Below are 14,565 nucleotides of genomic sequence, written 5' to 3'. Positions count from 1 at the left end.
TTCACTGAGATTCTGCTCTTGTGTCTTGCTTCTTCAAGAGTTCATCCTCCCTCTTCTCCCCATGAAGCCACCAGTGCTCCTTTTGCCATTTCAAATAACTTATAACCTCCACACTTCTATTTATATTCAGAGTCACTTTTTGAAGTAAGCAAGCAGGCATTAAAGAAATAACCAAGAGTAAGCAAGCAACAATAATAAACATAAGCTGCGCTTAAGGGGAGGTTTAGGTTGGACATCAGGAGGAATCCTTCCCAGAAAGGGTCACCAAACATCAGAACGGGTTGTGCAGGGAGGTGGGATCTCCATCCCCGGAGGTGTTTAAGGAAGAGTTTGTTTGGCACTCAGTGGCCTGATGTGGGTGGCAGGGGGGGTGTGGGGTCACAGGTTGGACTTGGTGACCTCAGAGGCTTTTTCCAACTGAAATGATTCTGCGACAAATAAATAAATAAATCGTGTAAATAAGTAAGCAAATGACTAAGTAAGTAAAAGTAGGTGATAAATACATTTAAGCCCCTAAGTAATAAATAAGAAGGAGGGGAGGGGAGGGGAGGGGAACACTCGCCTCTCGATGAAATCCAGCGATCCAGGACAGAGCCTGAAAGTTCCTGGAGGCGCCTTTACGCCGGGACACTGGTGGCTTTGTCCGCAGGCGACCGCGGGACAGGACCCGGTCCCTGTCGAGCTCTGCAGTCGCTCATCGCGCTGGGGCGGGACCGGGACCATGATCGGGACCGTGACAGGCATCGTGACGGTGACAGGAATTGGGATCGTGACAGGGATCGCGACAGGAATGAGATCGCGACAGGAATCGGGAGCCCCTCAGCCGCGGCCCCGCCCCTCTCCCCTCAGCCGAGCCCCCGCCCCTCTCCCTCGGCCCCGCCCCTCTCCCTCAGCGGGCCCTGCCCACAGCCAAGATGGCGCTGGCAGGCGCGGGTGGCGGCGCGGCCGGTCCGTGCACGCTGCCCATGCTGCCGGTGTTGCTGCTGTTCGTCCCGGGGCTGGCGGCCGGTCCCGCCGGGATGCTGCAGCCCCGGGACACCCCCTCCCGCGAGCGCAGGGAGCTCGGCGGCCTCTGGAGCTTCCGCGCCGATCTGTCTCCGGGCAGGGACGCCGGGTTCGCGCAGCGCTGGTACCGGCGGCCGCTCCGGCAGGTAGCGGGGAGCGGGGCGGGCGCTGCCCTTCCCCGGGCACGGGCTGCCCTCCTTCCCTTCAGAACCGGGCTCCGGCCCGCTGCAGGGGCTCCTCTTCTTTCTTCCTCTTTTCCTCTTTCCATGCCTTCTTCCCCACTGGGCTGCCCTTCTCCTCACGGTGCTGACCCTGCCCTGTTTTTGAGGCATTTCCTAATTAGCAGCCCCTGATGATGCCCCCGGTGCTGCTCCGAAGGCAAACACCCTTTGAATGAGCGCCATTCACCTCCAGGAGCCTTGCACAGCGCTGAGTTTCCAGCAGCACAGAATCAGCACAAAATGTGCCTGGAAGGACACTGGGAATTGTATATTCCAAAGTTTCAGAGTGCTGGTAGAAAAGTTTTGCTGTGACTGAGAGGTGCTTGGAAATAAGTGCATTACTTGACAGAAAAGAGTTAGGGATTTTATGCATGAAATGGATAAGTCGTTCATTATTTCTGTTTTTAGCCTTTTGGCCAATTTTGTTGTTGGATCGTGGAAGGAGAGAAGAGCTGAAGGGCACTATGGAGGTTTTGCAGAGGAGAGGAATCCTGAGTTATGTCCCTTCAAAGAGAGGCTTGGATGAGTGCACTCAACCTGTTTTAGAACTCACAGAATCTCCCTGAAGGACACACAGGTTCTGGCCAGCCCAGGCAAGGCTTTTCCTGCATCAGATGTAAGAAAAATCCTCTTGCCCACCCAAGGATTTTCCCACTAGGATTTTCTGATGAGGGCACTGGGCTCTCTGCAGTGCCAGTGCTGAGTCAGCCACGCACATGATGCCCACCCTGAGTGCCCAGACCTTCCTCATTCCATTTCCTGAGGCTTCCTCAGGAAAGAAGAACTGCAGAACTCTTTTGTGCAATGTCCTGAGTGCAGAAAGTGCTGAAAATGAACAGCTCTGTTTGGCAACAGCATCTGGATTCCTCAATATTCAGTGTATTGTAACACTGCCTCTCTCTAATCTTCATGTTGGAATAAGCAACTGAATGGATTCTGTTGTAATCCCAAGGAATATCTGTTTTTTCATGCAGTAAGAAAGGCTGAGCTGATCCCAAACAATCTCCATGGAGAGAAAAATATCCCAAAATATCCATTACTGCCCAAAATATCTATTATTTTGTTACACATTTACTACAGCTCTTAGCTAACAAACACCACCACAACCCCCACATTGCTCTGGAACTGTGCAGGAGAAAATTCCCACTGAAACAACAACCTGGGCTTGGGTTTTGCCAGAGCCATTAATGAAAACATTTCATTGTACAGCAGGAGGGGAGTAGAAAGGAGCAGCTGTTTCCTCTAGGAACAGGCAGGTTCCTGTGCCTGGTGCTGATCAGGCCTTGTATAGGAGCTGCGAAAGATCTCAGCAGTTTTTAAACAGCTTTTCCCAAGTGTTTCCCCTTGGCAAAGGCACTGTAGGGCTGTCACTGGGAGGGGACACCTCCAGTAGTAAAATTCCTCTTTTTAACCTCTCTGTTCCTTCCTTTTCCATGCAATTCCTGCCAGAGCGGGCCTGTGATCGACATGCCGGTGCCCGCCAGCTTCAACGACATCACGCAGGACCCGAGCCTGGAGAATTACATCGGCTGGGTGTGGTACGAGAAGGAGGTGCTGCTCCCCCTGCGCTGGCTGCAGGGCCAGCCCGCCCCCAGGGTGGTGCTGCGCTTCGGCAGCGCCCACTACTACTCCATCGTGGTGCGTGCCTCGGGGCATCGGCCCTAAATTAGGGACAATTACTGCTTCCTAAATTAGGCTGGACTAAAGGCGGTTTTGTGGTTTGTTCAGCAAATCCATCCCTGCTTCTGTTTTGCATCCCCTGCTGAGCTCGTGCCTGTTTTCCCTCAAGCAAGAATGAATTCCAGTTTCTCTGATACTGCAGTTTTGGTGTTGGTAATTAAACGTTTCCTGATTAATGGATCTGCCCCGTTAATTTAATTACCAATCCCATCTGCAGTTTTGGGGTTGGTAACTAAACGTTTTCTAATTAATGGATCTGCCCCACACTGTGTTGTGGTGGTGTTCACAGGGGTCTGAGGATGAGGGAAGAGATGAGAATGTTGACTCCATGTTTCAAAAAGCTGGTTTATTATTGTATGCTATATATTATATTAAAACTATACTAAAAGAATAGAAGAAAGGATTTCATCAGAAGGTTAGCTAAGAATAGAAAAAGAATGATAACAAAATCTTGTGACTGACTGAGACAGTCTGGACAGCTGGGCTGTGATTGGCCGTTAATTAGAAACATCCAACATGGGCCAATCACAGATGCACCTGTTGCATTCCACAGCAGCAGATAATCATTGTTTACATTTTGTTCCTGAGGCCTCTCAGCTTCTCAGGAGAAAAAATCCTAAAGGAAGGATTTCTCATAAAACATGTCTGTGACACTGTGTCCCTCAGTGACACTTGGTGTGACCCAGACACAGCTCCCAGCAAAAGGAATCCCTCAAAGATCAAGGTTGATCCCTCAAAGATCCTTTGAGGATCAAGAGCCCAGTTGTTCCTCATAACTGAGCTTCCCTTCCCCATGCTCTGCTGACCCCAAAATCCCAATAACCCATTTTTTTTGTGTCTTTCCTTGCAGTGGGTGAACGGGGTGCAGGTGGTGGAGCACGAAGGGGGGCACCTGCCCTTTGAGGCTGACATCAGCAGCGTGGTGCAGGGCAGCCCAGGCTCCCTGTGCCGCATCACTGTGGCCCTCAACAACACCCTGAGCCCCCACACGCTGCCCCCGGGCTCCATCCAGTACATGGCTGACAAATCAAGGTGAGTTCTGGGCTCTTGTACTGCTGGGATCATCCCAGGGGTGTGGGACAGGGGCAATTTGTTCAGCTGATGGTTCAGAAGTCCCTCTGTGGCGTTGTCTTAATGGTGGATTTGTTGGTGGAGCTGTGAGGAATCAGCAGTGAGTTATTGCATCTGTTTTGTGCACAGATTGGGTGATTTGCCAAGCTGAATCCAGGGCAGGATTGAGAAGCTCAGATTCAGCTGGGAGCTGAAAGAACCAGCTCTCCTGAAGGACCAAGATCTTTGCTAACTTCTTTGTTAACTGCAGAATCCTTCAGTGTAGCAGCTGACAGACAGGTCCAGCTTGTCATACAGATATTTTACATGATTATTTTGCACTGCCTTCAGCTGTGTAGTGAAGTGTAATGCAGCCTTGCTCCCTCAGGTACCCCAAGAACTATTTTGTGCAGAACACCAAGTTTGATTTCTTTAATTATGCTGGGATCCACCGCCCAGTTGTGCTGTACACCACTCCTGCTGCCTACATCGATGACATCACTGTGACAACCTCCTCATCAGACAGTCTGGGTAGGTGCACTGAGCTCCCTCAGGCTCCAGATGGAGGTGCCAAGGGCAGCAGGGAGAACATCCTGCTCTAGTCTGGTTGAATTTGTCTCCTAGTGGCTTTTCCTGAGGCTGAGCTGTCTCCTGCAGTCTGTGATTGTTTTTTGTTTCCTCTGAGCCAGCCAGGGTGCAGTACCAGGTGTCAGTGGTTGGCAGCACTGACAGTTCCTTGTCCCTGAGTTTGCGTGACCAGGAGGGGAAGGTGGTGGCCACAGGTGATGGCCCACAGGGAGAGCTCAAAGTCCTCAACCCCAACCTCTGGTGGCCTTACCTGATGCACGAGAACCCTGGGTACCTGTACTCCTTGGAGGTAACGTGGCATTTCCTCCTCTCTGGGTGTGGTTCATGGGGTTAAGGCACTGCCATATGGCCCAGCCTCTGCCTGTGTGTGTGACCAGAGTGGCTCTGCTAATTAAGCACTAATCAAATCAAGCTTTGGCAGCTTCTGAAGGGGCTGGCAGGGAGAAGGGCATTCCTGGAGTGTGCTCTGAGCTCCTGACTGAGGGTTCATCCATCCCCTCTGGGGAGATGAGGAGTTAACAGCTGGAGCCTGGGAGATCCTGTGGGGGTTAAGGGCAGTGGTGATGTTCAGGTGCAGAAATGAGGGAGGATGAGCTGCTCTGATGTTCAGGTGCAGAAGTGAGGGAGGATGAGCTGCTCTGATGTTCAGGTGCAGAAATGAGGGAGGATGAGCTGCTCTGAGTTTCCAGGGACTCAGGGTCACACCTGGGAGCAATGATGTGGCAGTCATTGCCTGGCATCAATGTGCAGGGCACAGAAATGGCCTGGGGGGATGGCATGGGGAAAAGACACTGAAGACTTTGGGATGAACAAAAAGGGTCATCCAGGAGCTCATTCTTTATCCTTCAGCTTCCATTTGTATTTTTGTTCAGTCAGACCCAGCTGCCCCTGAGCAGCAGCAGTGAGGAGCAGGCTGTGTGCTGAGGGCTGGGAAGGGCTGTGGGGCCAGACTCTCCCTCCCACACAGGGGAGGGAGCCCTGGGCATCCCTGTGAGGGTCCCTCCTGTTCCTCCCTGTCACACAGGTGAGGATGCAGGCCCAGCTGGACGGGGCCCTGCTGGAGGACGTGTACACGCTGCCCGTGGGCATCCGCACCGTGCACGTCACCCGCAGCCAGTTCCTCATCAACGGCCGCCCCTTCTACTTCCACGGGGTCAACAAGCACGAGGATGCAGATGTAAGTGTGACACCCAGGGCCACCTCAGCTCACATTGCTGCCCAGGTGGCACCTGCCCTCTCCTCTCACACCCTCCTCCCAGGCTAAGCACTAAGGGGACAGCCACACCATGCCTGGTCCTGCCACGGTCCTGCCATCCCTCAGGGCACATGGATGTGCTGCTGGAGACACTGAAGCATGTCCCAGCTATCAGCCAGACATGCTGACAGACAGTCAGTCTGCTGTGAGGGTGGGGAGGCCCTGGCACAGAGAAGCTGTGGCTGCCCCAGTTGGACAGTGCTTGGAGCAACCATGGCAGGGTATTGGAAAAAGGCTCCCAATATTACCAGTTAGATTGTGCCTGGGCCAGTCTGACCCTCGCTGCTGGGCCAAAGGCAGCAACTGTGGTGTATCACCCCAGAGATACCTTGGCTTGCTGGTGGTTGCAGCTGGGCACTGAACAAGTCCACGCTTGTTAGGAACCCCGTTTACCTCAGGAGGAATGGCTTCAGGATTCTGCTGGAGGGTTTAATGTCCAGAGGTTTATTCCATGGTTACAGAGGTCTGAACGTGAGCAACTGCTCCAACAGAATCCCCCCGCATGGTCTCATTCACCTTTTAAGCTCAGGGACAGGGGGAGGGGAGGTACAGGTGAGCCACCAACCAGGTGAGAGGGGCAGGGTCTCAGGGGAAGATGACACCCAGACAGGCCAATGACCTCTGGGCATAGGGGCATCCTTTGAACTTGACCAACCACACGACGCCTTGCTGGAATGTTCAGCCTGATTGACAGGACTCACTCAGCATGGGGGCAAGGGAGAAGGGAGAGAGGCATAGGCACACCTGGGGGAATGACCTGGAAGGCCAAAATGGGACATTACAGCACACCACAACAGCAGGGGTGGAATGATAAGAGCTTTAAAGTCCCCTCCAACCAAACCCCTCTGACTGTGGCAGTGGCTGTCGTGTTCCCCACCCTGGGCAGGGCTGGTGCTAGATCAAGCAGGGAGATTCTGTTCACAAGGGCTGGTTGCTCTTTTCCCCCCAGATCCGTGGCAAAGGCCTGGACTGGCCCCTGATTGTGAAGGATTTCAACCTGCTGCGCTGGCTGGGCGCCAACTCGTTCCGCACCAGCCACTACCCGTACGCCGAGGAGATCATGGACCTGTGCGACGCCTACGGCATCGCCGTCATCGACGAGAGCCCGGGGGTGGGCATCAAACTGCCGTAAGAGCTGCCCTGCCCTCGCCCCTCTGCTCCCCTCCCAGCTGCTCACAAGGGTCCCTTCACTGCTGTTACACTTCTGTGCTCAGTGCTGATAGTGGGAGTACTTTGCTCTGTTTGGAAATGTCCCGTTGCGCCACCGTGGTGCCTCATGGTGTTGGGCAATGCCTCATGATGAGGGCACTTGGCCACATTTTGCTACATGGCTCTGTTTATGAGCCCAAACCGTGGCCCTGAACTGTGCAGTAAACTTTGGGGAAACAGGGCAGAAGCCATCTGTCACTTTCATTTTTTAAGATTTTTTAAGCTTTCTGGTGTTGACATTTTTGTAGCGAATTTTCTCACACGCTTTCTGTAAATAACTCATTGTTTTGCATTCCTTTATGGAGGAGGAGAAATTTGATGGACTGTTAGTTTATCCAGTGTCATTGGAGAGGTGGCACTGTCACCCTCCAGTCCACTGTCACTTTTGGAAAACTATAAATGTTGGGGTCAGAAAATAAACTTCCCTTTATTTCCTTCACCTGGAGAGCAGCAATGTGTGCTTGTGTTGTGTCCTATAGTGACAGCCATCCTCAGCTCTGCTGTGCTGAGTTTTCCCAGGGAGATGGATGGATTTTCCCAGGGAAATGGATGCATTTTACACCCTCACCTCCTTCTGTTTTCCAGGGAGAGCTTTGGGAACAGGTCCCTGCAGCACCACCTGGCAGTGATGGAGGAGCTGGTGCGCAGGGATAAGAACAGGCCCTCCGTGGTCATGTGGTCAGTGGCCAACGAGCCGGCCTCAGAGCTGCCCCCAGCTGCTCACTACTTCAAGTAAGTGCCTCTGCTCCTCATCTCCTGGCAGGTGATGCCTCTTCTTCCTTTGGGATGGCACAGAGAGGAAGTAAAGGGAGGGTTGGTATTTTTTGGGAACATTGGAGCTGAACCTGTGGATGCAAACTAGAATGGAAACTTCAAACTAAAATGGAACTGCTGCACGTGTGGAACTGCTGCTCAGAACTGTTCCAGTGTGTTGGTTCAGACCCACCAAGACTCCACAAAATTCCCAGGAGTCCACTTGGGTTGAGCATCTCGAGCTGAAGGTCGAGTAAAAGCAGACCTGGTGAGAATGGAATGTTCCTTGTTAGCACTGGAAGATGAGCTGCTCTGATGTTCAGGTGCAGAAATCAGGGAGGATGAGCTGCAATCCTTTGAGATTTCCAGCAAAGCTGTAACATAGCTGGCCTTTCATTGTGAACACAAGGTTCTGCAGTCAGTGCTGCTTATTTGTCCTGTGGCTTCCCACTTCAAAGGCACTGCTTTGAGTCCCTGCAGCCCCCTTGGTTTGTTTCTAAAGAGATTTAAGCTTTGGGTAGCCCAGAGGCAGCTGTAATGGGCAGCAGAGTGTCCCTGGAGCTGAGGTGCATTAAGAGAGATCTGTGAGTTTCATTCTTCAGGATGTTTCACCACCCTCCTGCAATGCCAGGCCAGCAGCAGAGCTTGACTCTCCCATTCTGTCCCATCTCCCTCACTCAGGGTTTCTTCAGAAACATCCAACTGTGGCACAGGGCCTCAGGAACATATCCCAGGAGTTGTTCAGAGACTTCCCATTGCCTTTTTTACAGTTTTGTCCTCAAACTCAACTGTCCCTCCACCACACACGTGCCTGTGCTTGGTGTGCTTCACTCTGCTCCTTCTCAGGTGGCACTTGGTGACAGATATTCTCTTTATTTCACTCAAACTCTGGCTGCTGAATCCAAAGCAGCTCAGTCTGGGGGGTGGAGGGACACAGGGGAGAGGGGGCTGTGCTGCTCCATGCTGTTGTTGAACTCTTGCTTTACTGTTTGCAAACAGGACAGTGATAGCTCACACTAAAGCCCTCGACCCCTCCAGACCAGTCACCTTTGTGACAGATGCTAATTACGCTCTTGATCATGGTGTAAGTTTGCTTTATTTTCTAGCTTTTTCTTTCTTTTGTTTTTTAAATTCATACATTTTCTCCTCACTTGTTTTACACTCCTTTCCCCCCCACTCCTATCTAAATTTGCTGGAGGTATTTAGCAAGGAAAGGCTAAAAAAAAAATTATATTTTTGTTTCTAGTAGAAATCACCTTATCCTGTAATTGTAGTCCAGCTGGAAAAAAAAAAAAAAAAAGAAAGATCTGTAAGAGAGAACAATTCTTTGTGTGCAGGATTATGGCCCTGGATTCCATTAATAGTGTCATGCTTTGCTATGCCATTGATTCTGTTTACTAATGCTCAGGATTTTCACTTGCAATTAAGCCAAAGCTTAAACCTCTTTAAAATGCTCACAACCCTTGTGGAAGTCTAAAGGAAGGAAGCTTTGCTTTAATTCCTGCTTTCAACTGCTCTAGATCTTCTTTGGCAGATGTCTCTTTGTGTTGAATAATCTAAAAGCTCCTCCAGCTCCACAATTAAAGCCCTGGAGCTGGATAAATAATCAAAATGCACTTTCCTTGGATTTTTGGGCCTTTCATAGCATGGACCAAGGATTTTTAACACCTGTATTTGTTTCCAGGGTAGATCCTTGTACAATAATCACTTCTAGCAGGTGAGTTGGTGCTGCCACACATCCCTGATCCAGGTTACACTTTGGATTTCTTCTCAAATATCCTCTAATTAGCAGGAATGGCTGCAACTCTGAGGTTTTTCCTCCCCACCTCAGAAAAAAAACCAAACTTCTGATGGTTTTAAATTTGAAGGAGCCCAGCAGGAATCTGCTTTTGATATCCCATTCCCATTTTGCTCAGCTGGAGGAGCTCAGGCAAACAATCCCAGAGAACAGATCTCTCATACACTGATGTGATATTAGAACTTTTTTTTTTTCTTTTATTACAAAACATGTTAAGAGAACATTGAACAAGTTACATACAACATCACTTTATTTTGAGGGGGCTTTGTGCCCTTTTATCACACTGTCCATGTGGTAGAAATGGCAAATAACTTGCAGAATGCTTTAGTCTTAGTATTGCACCATTGATGCACAAAATTTAGTTGCTAGTCAAAATATTTGACCACTCACTTGATAATCACATTCCAATACTCAAAAAGAAAAAGTACATCTAAATGTACCAGCAAGCCAGAGACATCTTGGAAACAAAAAAACTTCTAACAAACCTGAGAATGAAATGTGTTGATCTTGTCTAACTCTTTGCTGTGACTTCCTAATCTGTAAGAAAAATGCCAAATTAATGCTGTTAGCTTATTAATTTTTTTTTCCTGGGAAAGAGATTATATTTGGAGAGCCTGAGTGATGGGGGAAACAATTAATTCTATGTGTAATAAACCTGGATTCCATTAATTGAACCCAAAGGAGGATTTAGATTTACAAGAGAAGGTTGAAGAACACTCTCACCTTTTTTTTTTTTTTTTTGCAGGCTCCCTATGTGGATGTGATTTGTGTGAACAGCTACTTCTCCTGGTACCATGACCCAGGCCACCTGGAAGTGATCCCACTGCAACTCACAGCCCAGTTTGAGAACTGGTACAAAACCTACCAAAAACCCATTATCCAGAGTGAATATGGAGCAGACTCAGTGCCTGGGCTGCACAGTGTGAGTGTTGTGGTGGAAAGAGCTCTTAGAGGCAAAAAATGGGAACTGGGAGAGGCTGGCACCCCTGGGCCTGGCTGTGCTGGGAGTGTCCAAAAGGCTCCAGGATTGGGATCAGAGAGCTCTGCCACTCACTCTGTCTGCTACAGAGGACTCCAAAATCTGTCCTTGAAGTGCTAAAAATGCTGAAATGAAAGAGAATGGAGGTTCCTGGTGCTGTCCCATGCAGGGGGTGGCACTCCTGTCCCTGTCATGACAAAGGCCACCAGGAGAATTCCCCCTGGGAGTTGTGTGTTTGCTGATGGTCGCAGCAGCCAGGTTAAAGCAGCACAGGCAGCCCCAGAGCTGCTGGTCAGGAATGTTCTGGGTGGGATTGTTTGTGGCCTGAGCTCTCTCCTGGCTGCAGGACCCCCCCATGATGTTCAGTGAGGAGTACCAGCAGGCCATGCTCAGGGAGTACCACTCTGTGCTGGACAAGAAGAGGAAGGAGTACGTGGTTGGGGAGCTCATCTGGAATTTTGCTGATTTCATGACCAATCAAGGTGAGATTTTATTTACATCCTAAACCTCTGCATCATCCCTGGGAGTTTAGTGGTTGTGCCACACAAACACTGTGCTGAAGGGTGGGACAAAAGGCTCTCTGTTCACCAGTTTTGTCACAAAATCCAGCATGCCCAGAGCCAAGAGAGAAGGTCCTGCCTGTGCTTAATTGCACAGATGCTCCCAGGAGCATGGGACAGTGCACAGGGGAAGCTTGTGAGGACCCAGTTGTTCCTGGTTTTTGGCCACCCTCAATTCAGAGCTTCAGGCAGCTGTCAGGGACATCTCTCTTGCTTCCAGTGTCACCTGCAGCTGCCCTGGGAACAGAGCACCTGAAATAATCACAATTTACTTGGTAGAGGTTCAGCAGCAGAGGAACAGGTGCCACACTGGCACACAGCTGGCTCACCATGGCACTCCATCCATTATTAACAGACAAATGCAGTCACAAAGGAAGGGAAATTCCTTAATTCACAGAAATGAAACAATCACAACTCAGATCTAACAATGAACCTGTTCTGCTTATGCCACCTGCAGTGGGTTGGGGTGGTGAGCAGTCAGGGAGAGGGAGAACAGCACTAAAATACCCTGCAGAGCACCAGGACAGGCATTAGAAAGCTCAGTGGTGGCAGTGCCCAGAAAAGCAGCATCAAAAAGGACTGAGGAAATGTAGACAAAGGTCAGACACAGATGCAGTTCCAGGCTCTCAACCTGCTGCAATCCTTTTCTCTAATTTCCTGTGAAAACTGAAACAGGCAGAAAGGATCCAGACACCACACAGGACAGTGAATAGTCACCACCATTTCCTCCATCCAATCTGAAGGTGGAGCCAATGTCCAGCAGACAGAACCCTGATCACTGGGCACACCCCAGAGCCTGTCCCAGCCCAGCAGCTGTGAATCAGGAGCTGCAGCTGCATTGCCCTGTCCCATCCACGGCTCCCTGACTGTGCAAACAGAGGGCAGAGGTCCCTTCCACGTGGCCTCATTTAGTCCCTGCACTGTAGCAGCTCACAGCAGAGCCTGGTTTGTACATTCTGTATCAATTTCTGTGTTTTATAACTTCTCTGCAGGCACCACCCGAGTTCTGGGCAACAAGAAGGGAATCTTCACCCGGCAGCGCCAGCCCAAAGCCGCCGCCTTTGTCCTTAGGGACAGGTACTGGAGGATTGCAAACGAATCCAGCTGTCTTCCTCCTGCAATGACATCACATTCCCTCTTCCTAAAATGAAAACAAAGGGTTTAGGGGCTGGGGATGATGCTGAACTCGTTATTAAATCTCTGTTTAAATAAGTTTTATGCCTGATTGAAGTCTTGCAAGTCCAGTGCGATTTCTAGTCCACCTGAAGTAGTTACTGTGATGCAAAGCAGATCAGAAACTTTTGTTTCCTCTGCTCAGCCAAGTCTGGAGGCTTCTTGTTTCCAGGCAGGAAAACAAATATTCACTTTCAAGGAGCTGAAGTTAAGAAATCCTGACTGAGGTATCTGTTTATGGCAAAAAAAATTACAAATATTACATGATACAACTCAATGGTGAACTTAAAAACAAAACCTAAGTTACTCTAAATGAACATCACACCCCTCTAAAGCAAATGAGGTTTTCCAGTTCAACTCCCCTAAGAGTTAACACTACTGAGATCACAGCAAACTGTCCACAGGATTGCAGAGGAGCAGAGTTTGTGCAGCTGCTCTGGCCTGGCAGGGTGGATGTGTGAGAAATCCTGAGCATTCCCAGCAGCAGGAGGGTGTGAGGCACCCAACACATCCAGCAGAGAGTTTGGAATTCCTGTTCCAGCAGCAAGGTGGAATGTTACACAGGGAGGGACTACCTCAACTCAACTTGAAATCTATTTATTGTACAGTACCAAAACTGCCACTGTCAGACACAAACTGTGTCCAACAATGCCACTTCCATGTGGAAGGGCTTCCTTCATATTCAATATCACCACAGGAGGAGCAGCCCAGAGGGAAATTCTGTTCCAAACCTCAGGGGCAGGGCCAGTTGTAAATAAATCCCTGTGCTGCTGCAGTGCTGTCCCCTTTAGGCCTGCACAGCAGCACTCAGCAAAACTCAGAATATTTAATGTGCAAACTTCCCAAAAGCAGAGGCTGCCCAAAGCATTTGGGAAGTTCCAATCTGGAGTTTAATTATTGGAATTCACAGATTCTGGGTGCCTCTGTGTCAGTGTCTCAGGGAAGTGACCAAATCTGACCATATAAAGGAAATCTTTGCTTTTCTCTTGTGTGCTGGCCAAATTCTGTTCCCTTCAGAGGGGGTACACGAGGAACCAGCAGCACTTCCACCCTGCCCCAGCACAGTAAGGACACGGATGTTCACTGCAGACTCCACAACAATTTTTCTTGTGTTTTTAAGGGAAAAGAAACAACACTACAGCATTCCTCACACCGTGCTAGGCCTAGATTTTCTCTAGAACTAAACTCCCAGAATATAAAACTCTATGCACAATAAAAAGACATTTGTTCAACCATACCATGGTACTGCCAACTAGCAGTGTTTGAAAGTCATTTCAACTTCTCCATCATCCTTTAAAAACTCATTTTCTTCAATTTCAACAGACCTGACCAAAACACAGATGAGGATTTGACATTTGTCACTCCTTACAAAGCAGGGCTCAGCTCAGCCCCCCCCAAAATCTGAGCACACATCTGAGGGTTAATTCCTGCTTGTTCTCAACAAACCCCTCCCCAATTCCAGGGACACTCCCAACACTTTTTCCAGGGATTTTGTGGTCTGTGGGACCAGCTTTGAGCAGCCCCAATAAAGCAGAAGGTGATAAAAACCACAAGGTTGGGGCTTTTTTTTTTTTTTGTTTCTTTTTTTGCTTAAAGAACTGTAAACATTGAAAGCCTCAAGTCAACGCTGCTCAGCCTTTACACACAATGCTCAGGCAGACACAAAGCTGCAGGAATTCTACTGGGAAAACTGGGATCTGGGGAGAATCAAGTGCTTTAACCCTTCCACAGCTAAACACACACAAGGTCTTGGGGAAAACCACACGACTTGGTACAATTCTAGAAACAGAATTACAGTACTGACATTAAAAACAGTTTCTAAGGCTCAGACTGAGTCCAAAAAGGCCTCTGGTTGGGTTCATTCAAGCTCTTATGTTTGGACTGCATGAATGCAGCATAAGAATGATTGCAGCAAGACATCCACAGGTAATTTCTACATTTATTTTTGTTGGTTTTTTTTTTTTCTATTTTTTTTATACCAAAAAAGTTATGTGCAACAAATAGAATTCGTACATATTTACATGGTTTTTTTACCTGTTAGCAAAATTGAATCCTAAACCTCCAGTAGAGAATCTCTCAGCCTATATTGAGAAAAGGAACATCTGCCCAATGACTCCTTTTTAAATGGGTGTTGGATTTGAAAGCACTGGGAATAAATAGTTGATGGAACAGACTATACAGAACAAACACCTAATAATATTTAGGCCATGCTTAACACAGTTTTGTGGTAACAGAATACTTCAGATCTTTTTTGGACCAGTTTAAACAGCATTTAAAGCCAAGCTCTGATCTCA

The 14,565-nt window shown here is 49.1% G+C and overlaps 1 protein-coding gene across 1 annotated transcript; it reads left to right on the top strand.

The window, feature by feature from the left end:
• The first annotated feature begins 910 nt into the window (after positions 1 to 910).
• On the top strand, positions 911 to 12,311 carry GUSB (glucuronidase beta). The gene is made up of 12 exons (XM_058037763.1): positions 911 to 1,151; positions 2,676 to 2,864; positions 3,757 to 3,938; positions 4,345 to 4,487; positions 4,646 to 4,833; positions 5,569 to 5,721; positions 6,749 to 6,927; positions 7,594 to 7,740; positions 8,761 to 8,845; positions 10,305 to 10,481; positions 10,885 to 11,020; positions 12,091 to 12,311. Exons 1-12 carry the CDS (start codon positions 915 to 917, stop codon positions 12,246 to 12,248), a joined length of 1,974 nt encoding a protein of 657 aa, XP_057893746.1. The 5' UTR covers positions 911 to 914; the 3' UTR covers positions 12,249 to 12,311.
• The last annotated feature ends 2,254 nt before the right edge of the window (positions 12,312 to 14,565 follow it).

This window comes from Melospiza georgiana, chromosome 19, assembly GCF_028018845.1.
Source record: "Melospiza georgiana isolate bMelGeo1 chromosome 19, bMelGeo1.pri, whole genome shotgun sequence".
In the NCBI taxonomy this organism is placed as follows: Eukaryota; Metazoa; Chordata; class Aves; order Passeriformes; family Passerellidae; genus Melospiza; species Melospiza georgiana.
Note: the sequence above shows the minus strand (reverse complement) of the source record. Positions and strands in the feature narration are given on the sequence as shown.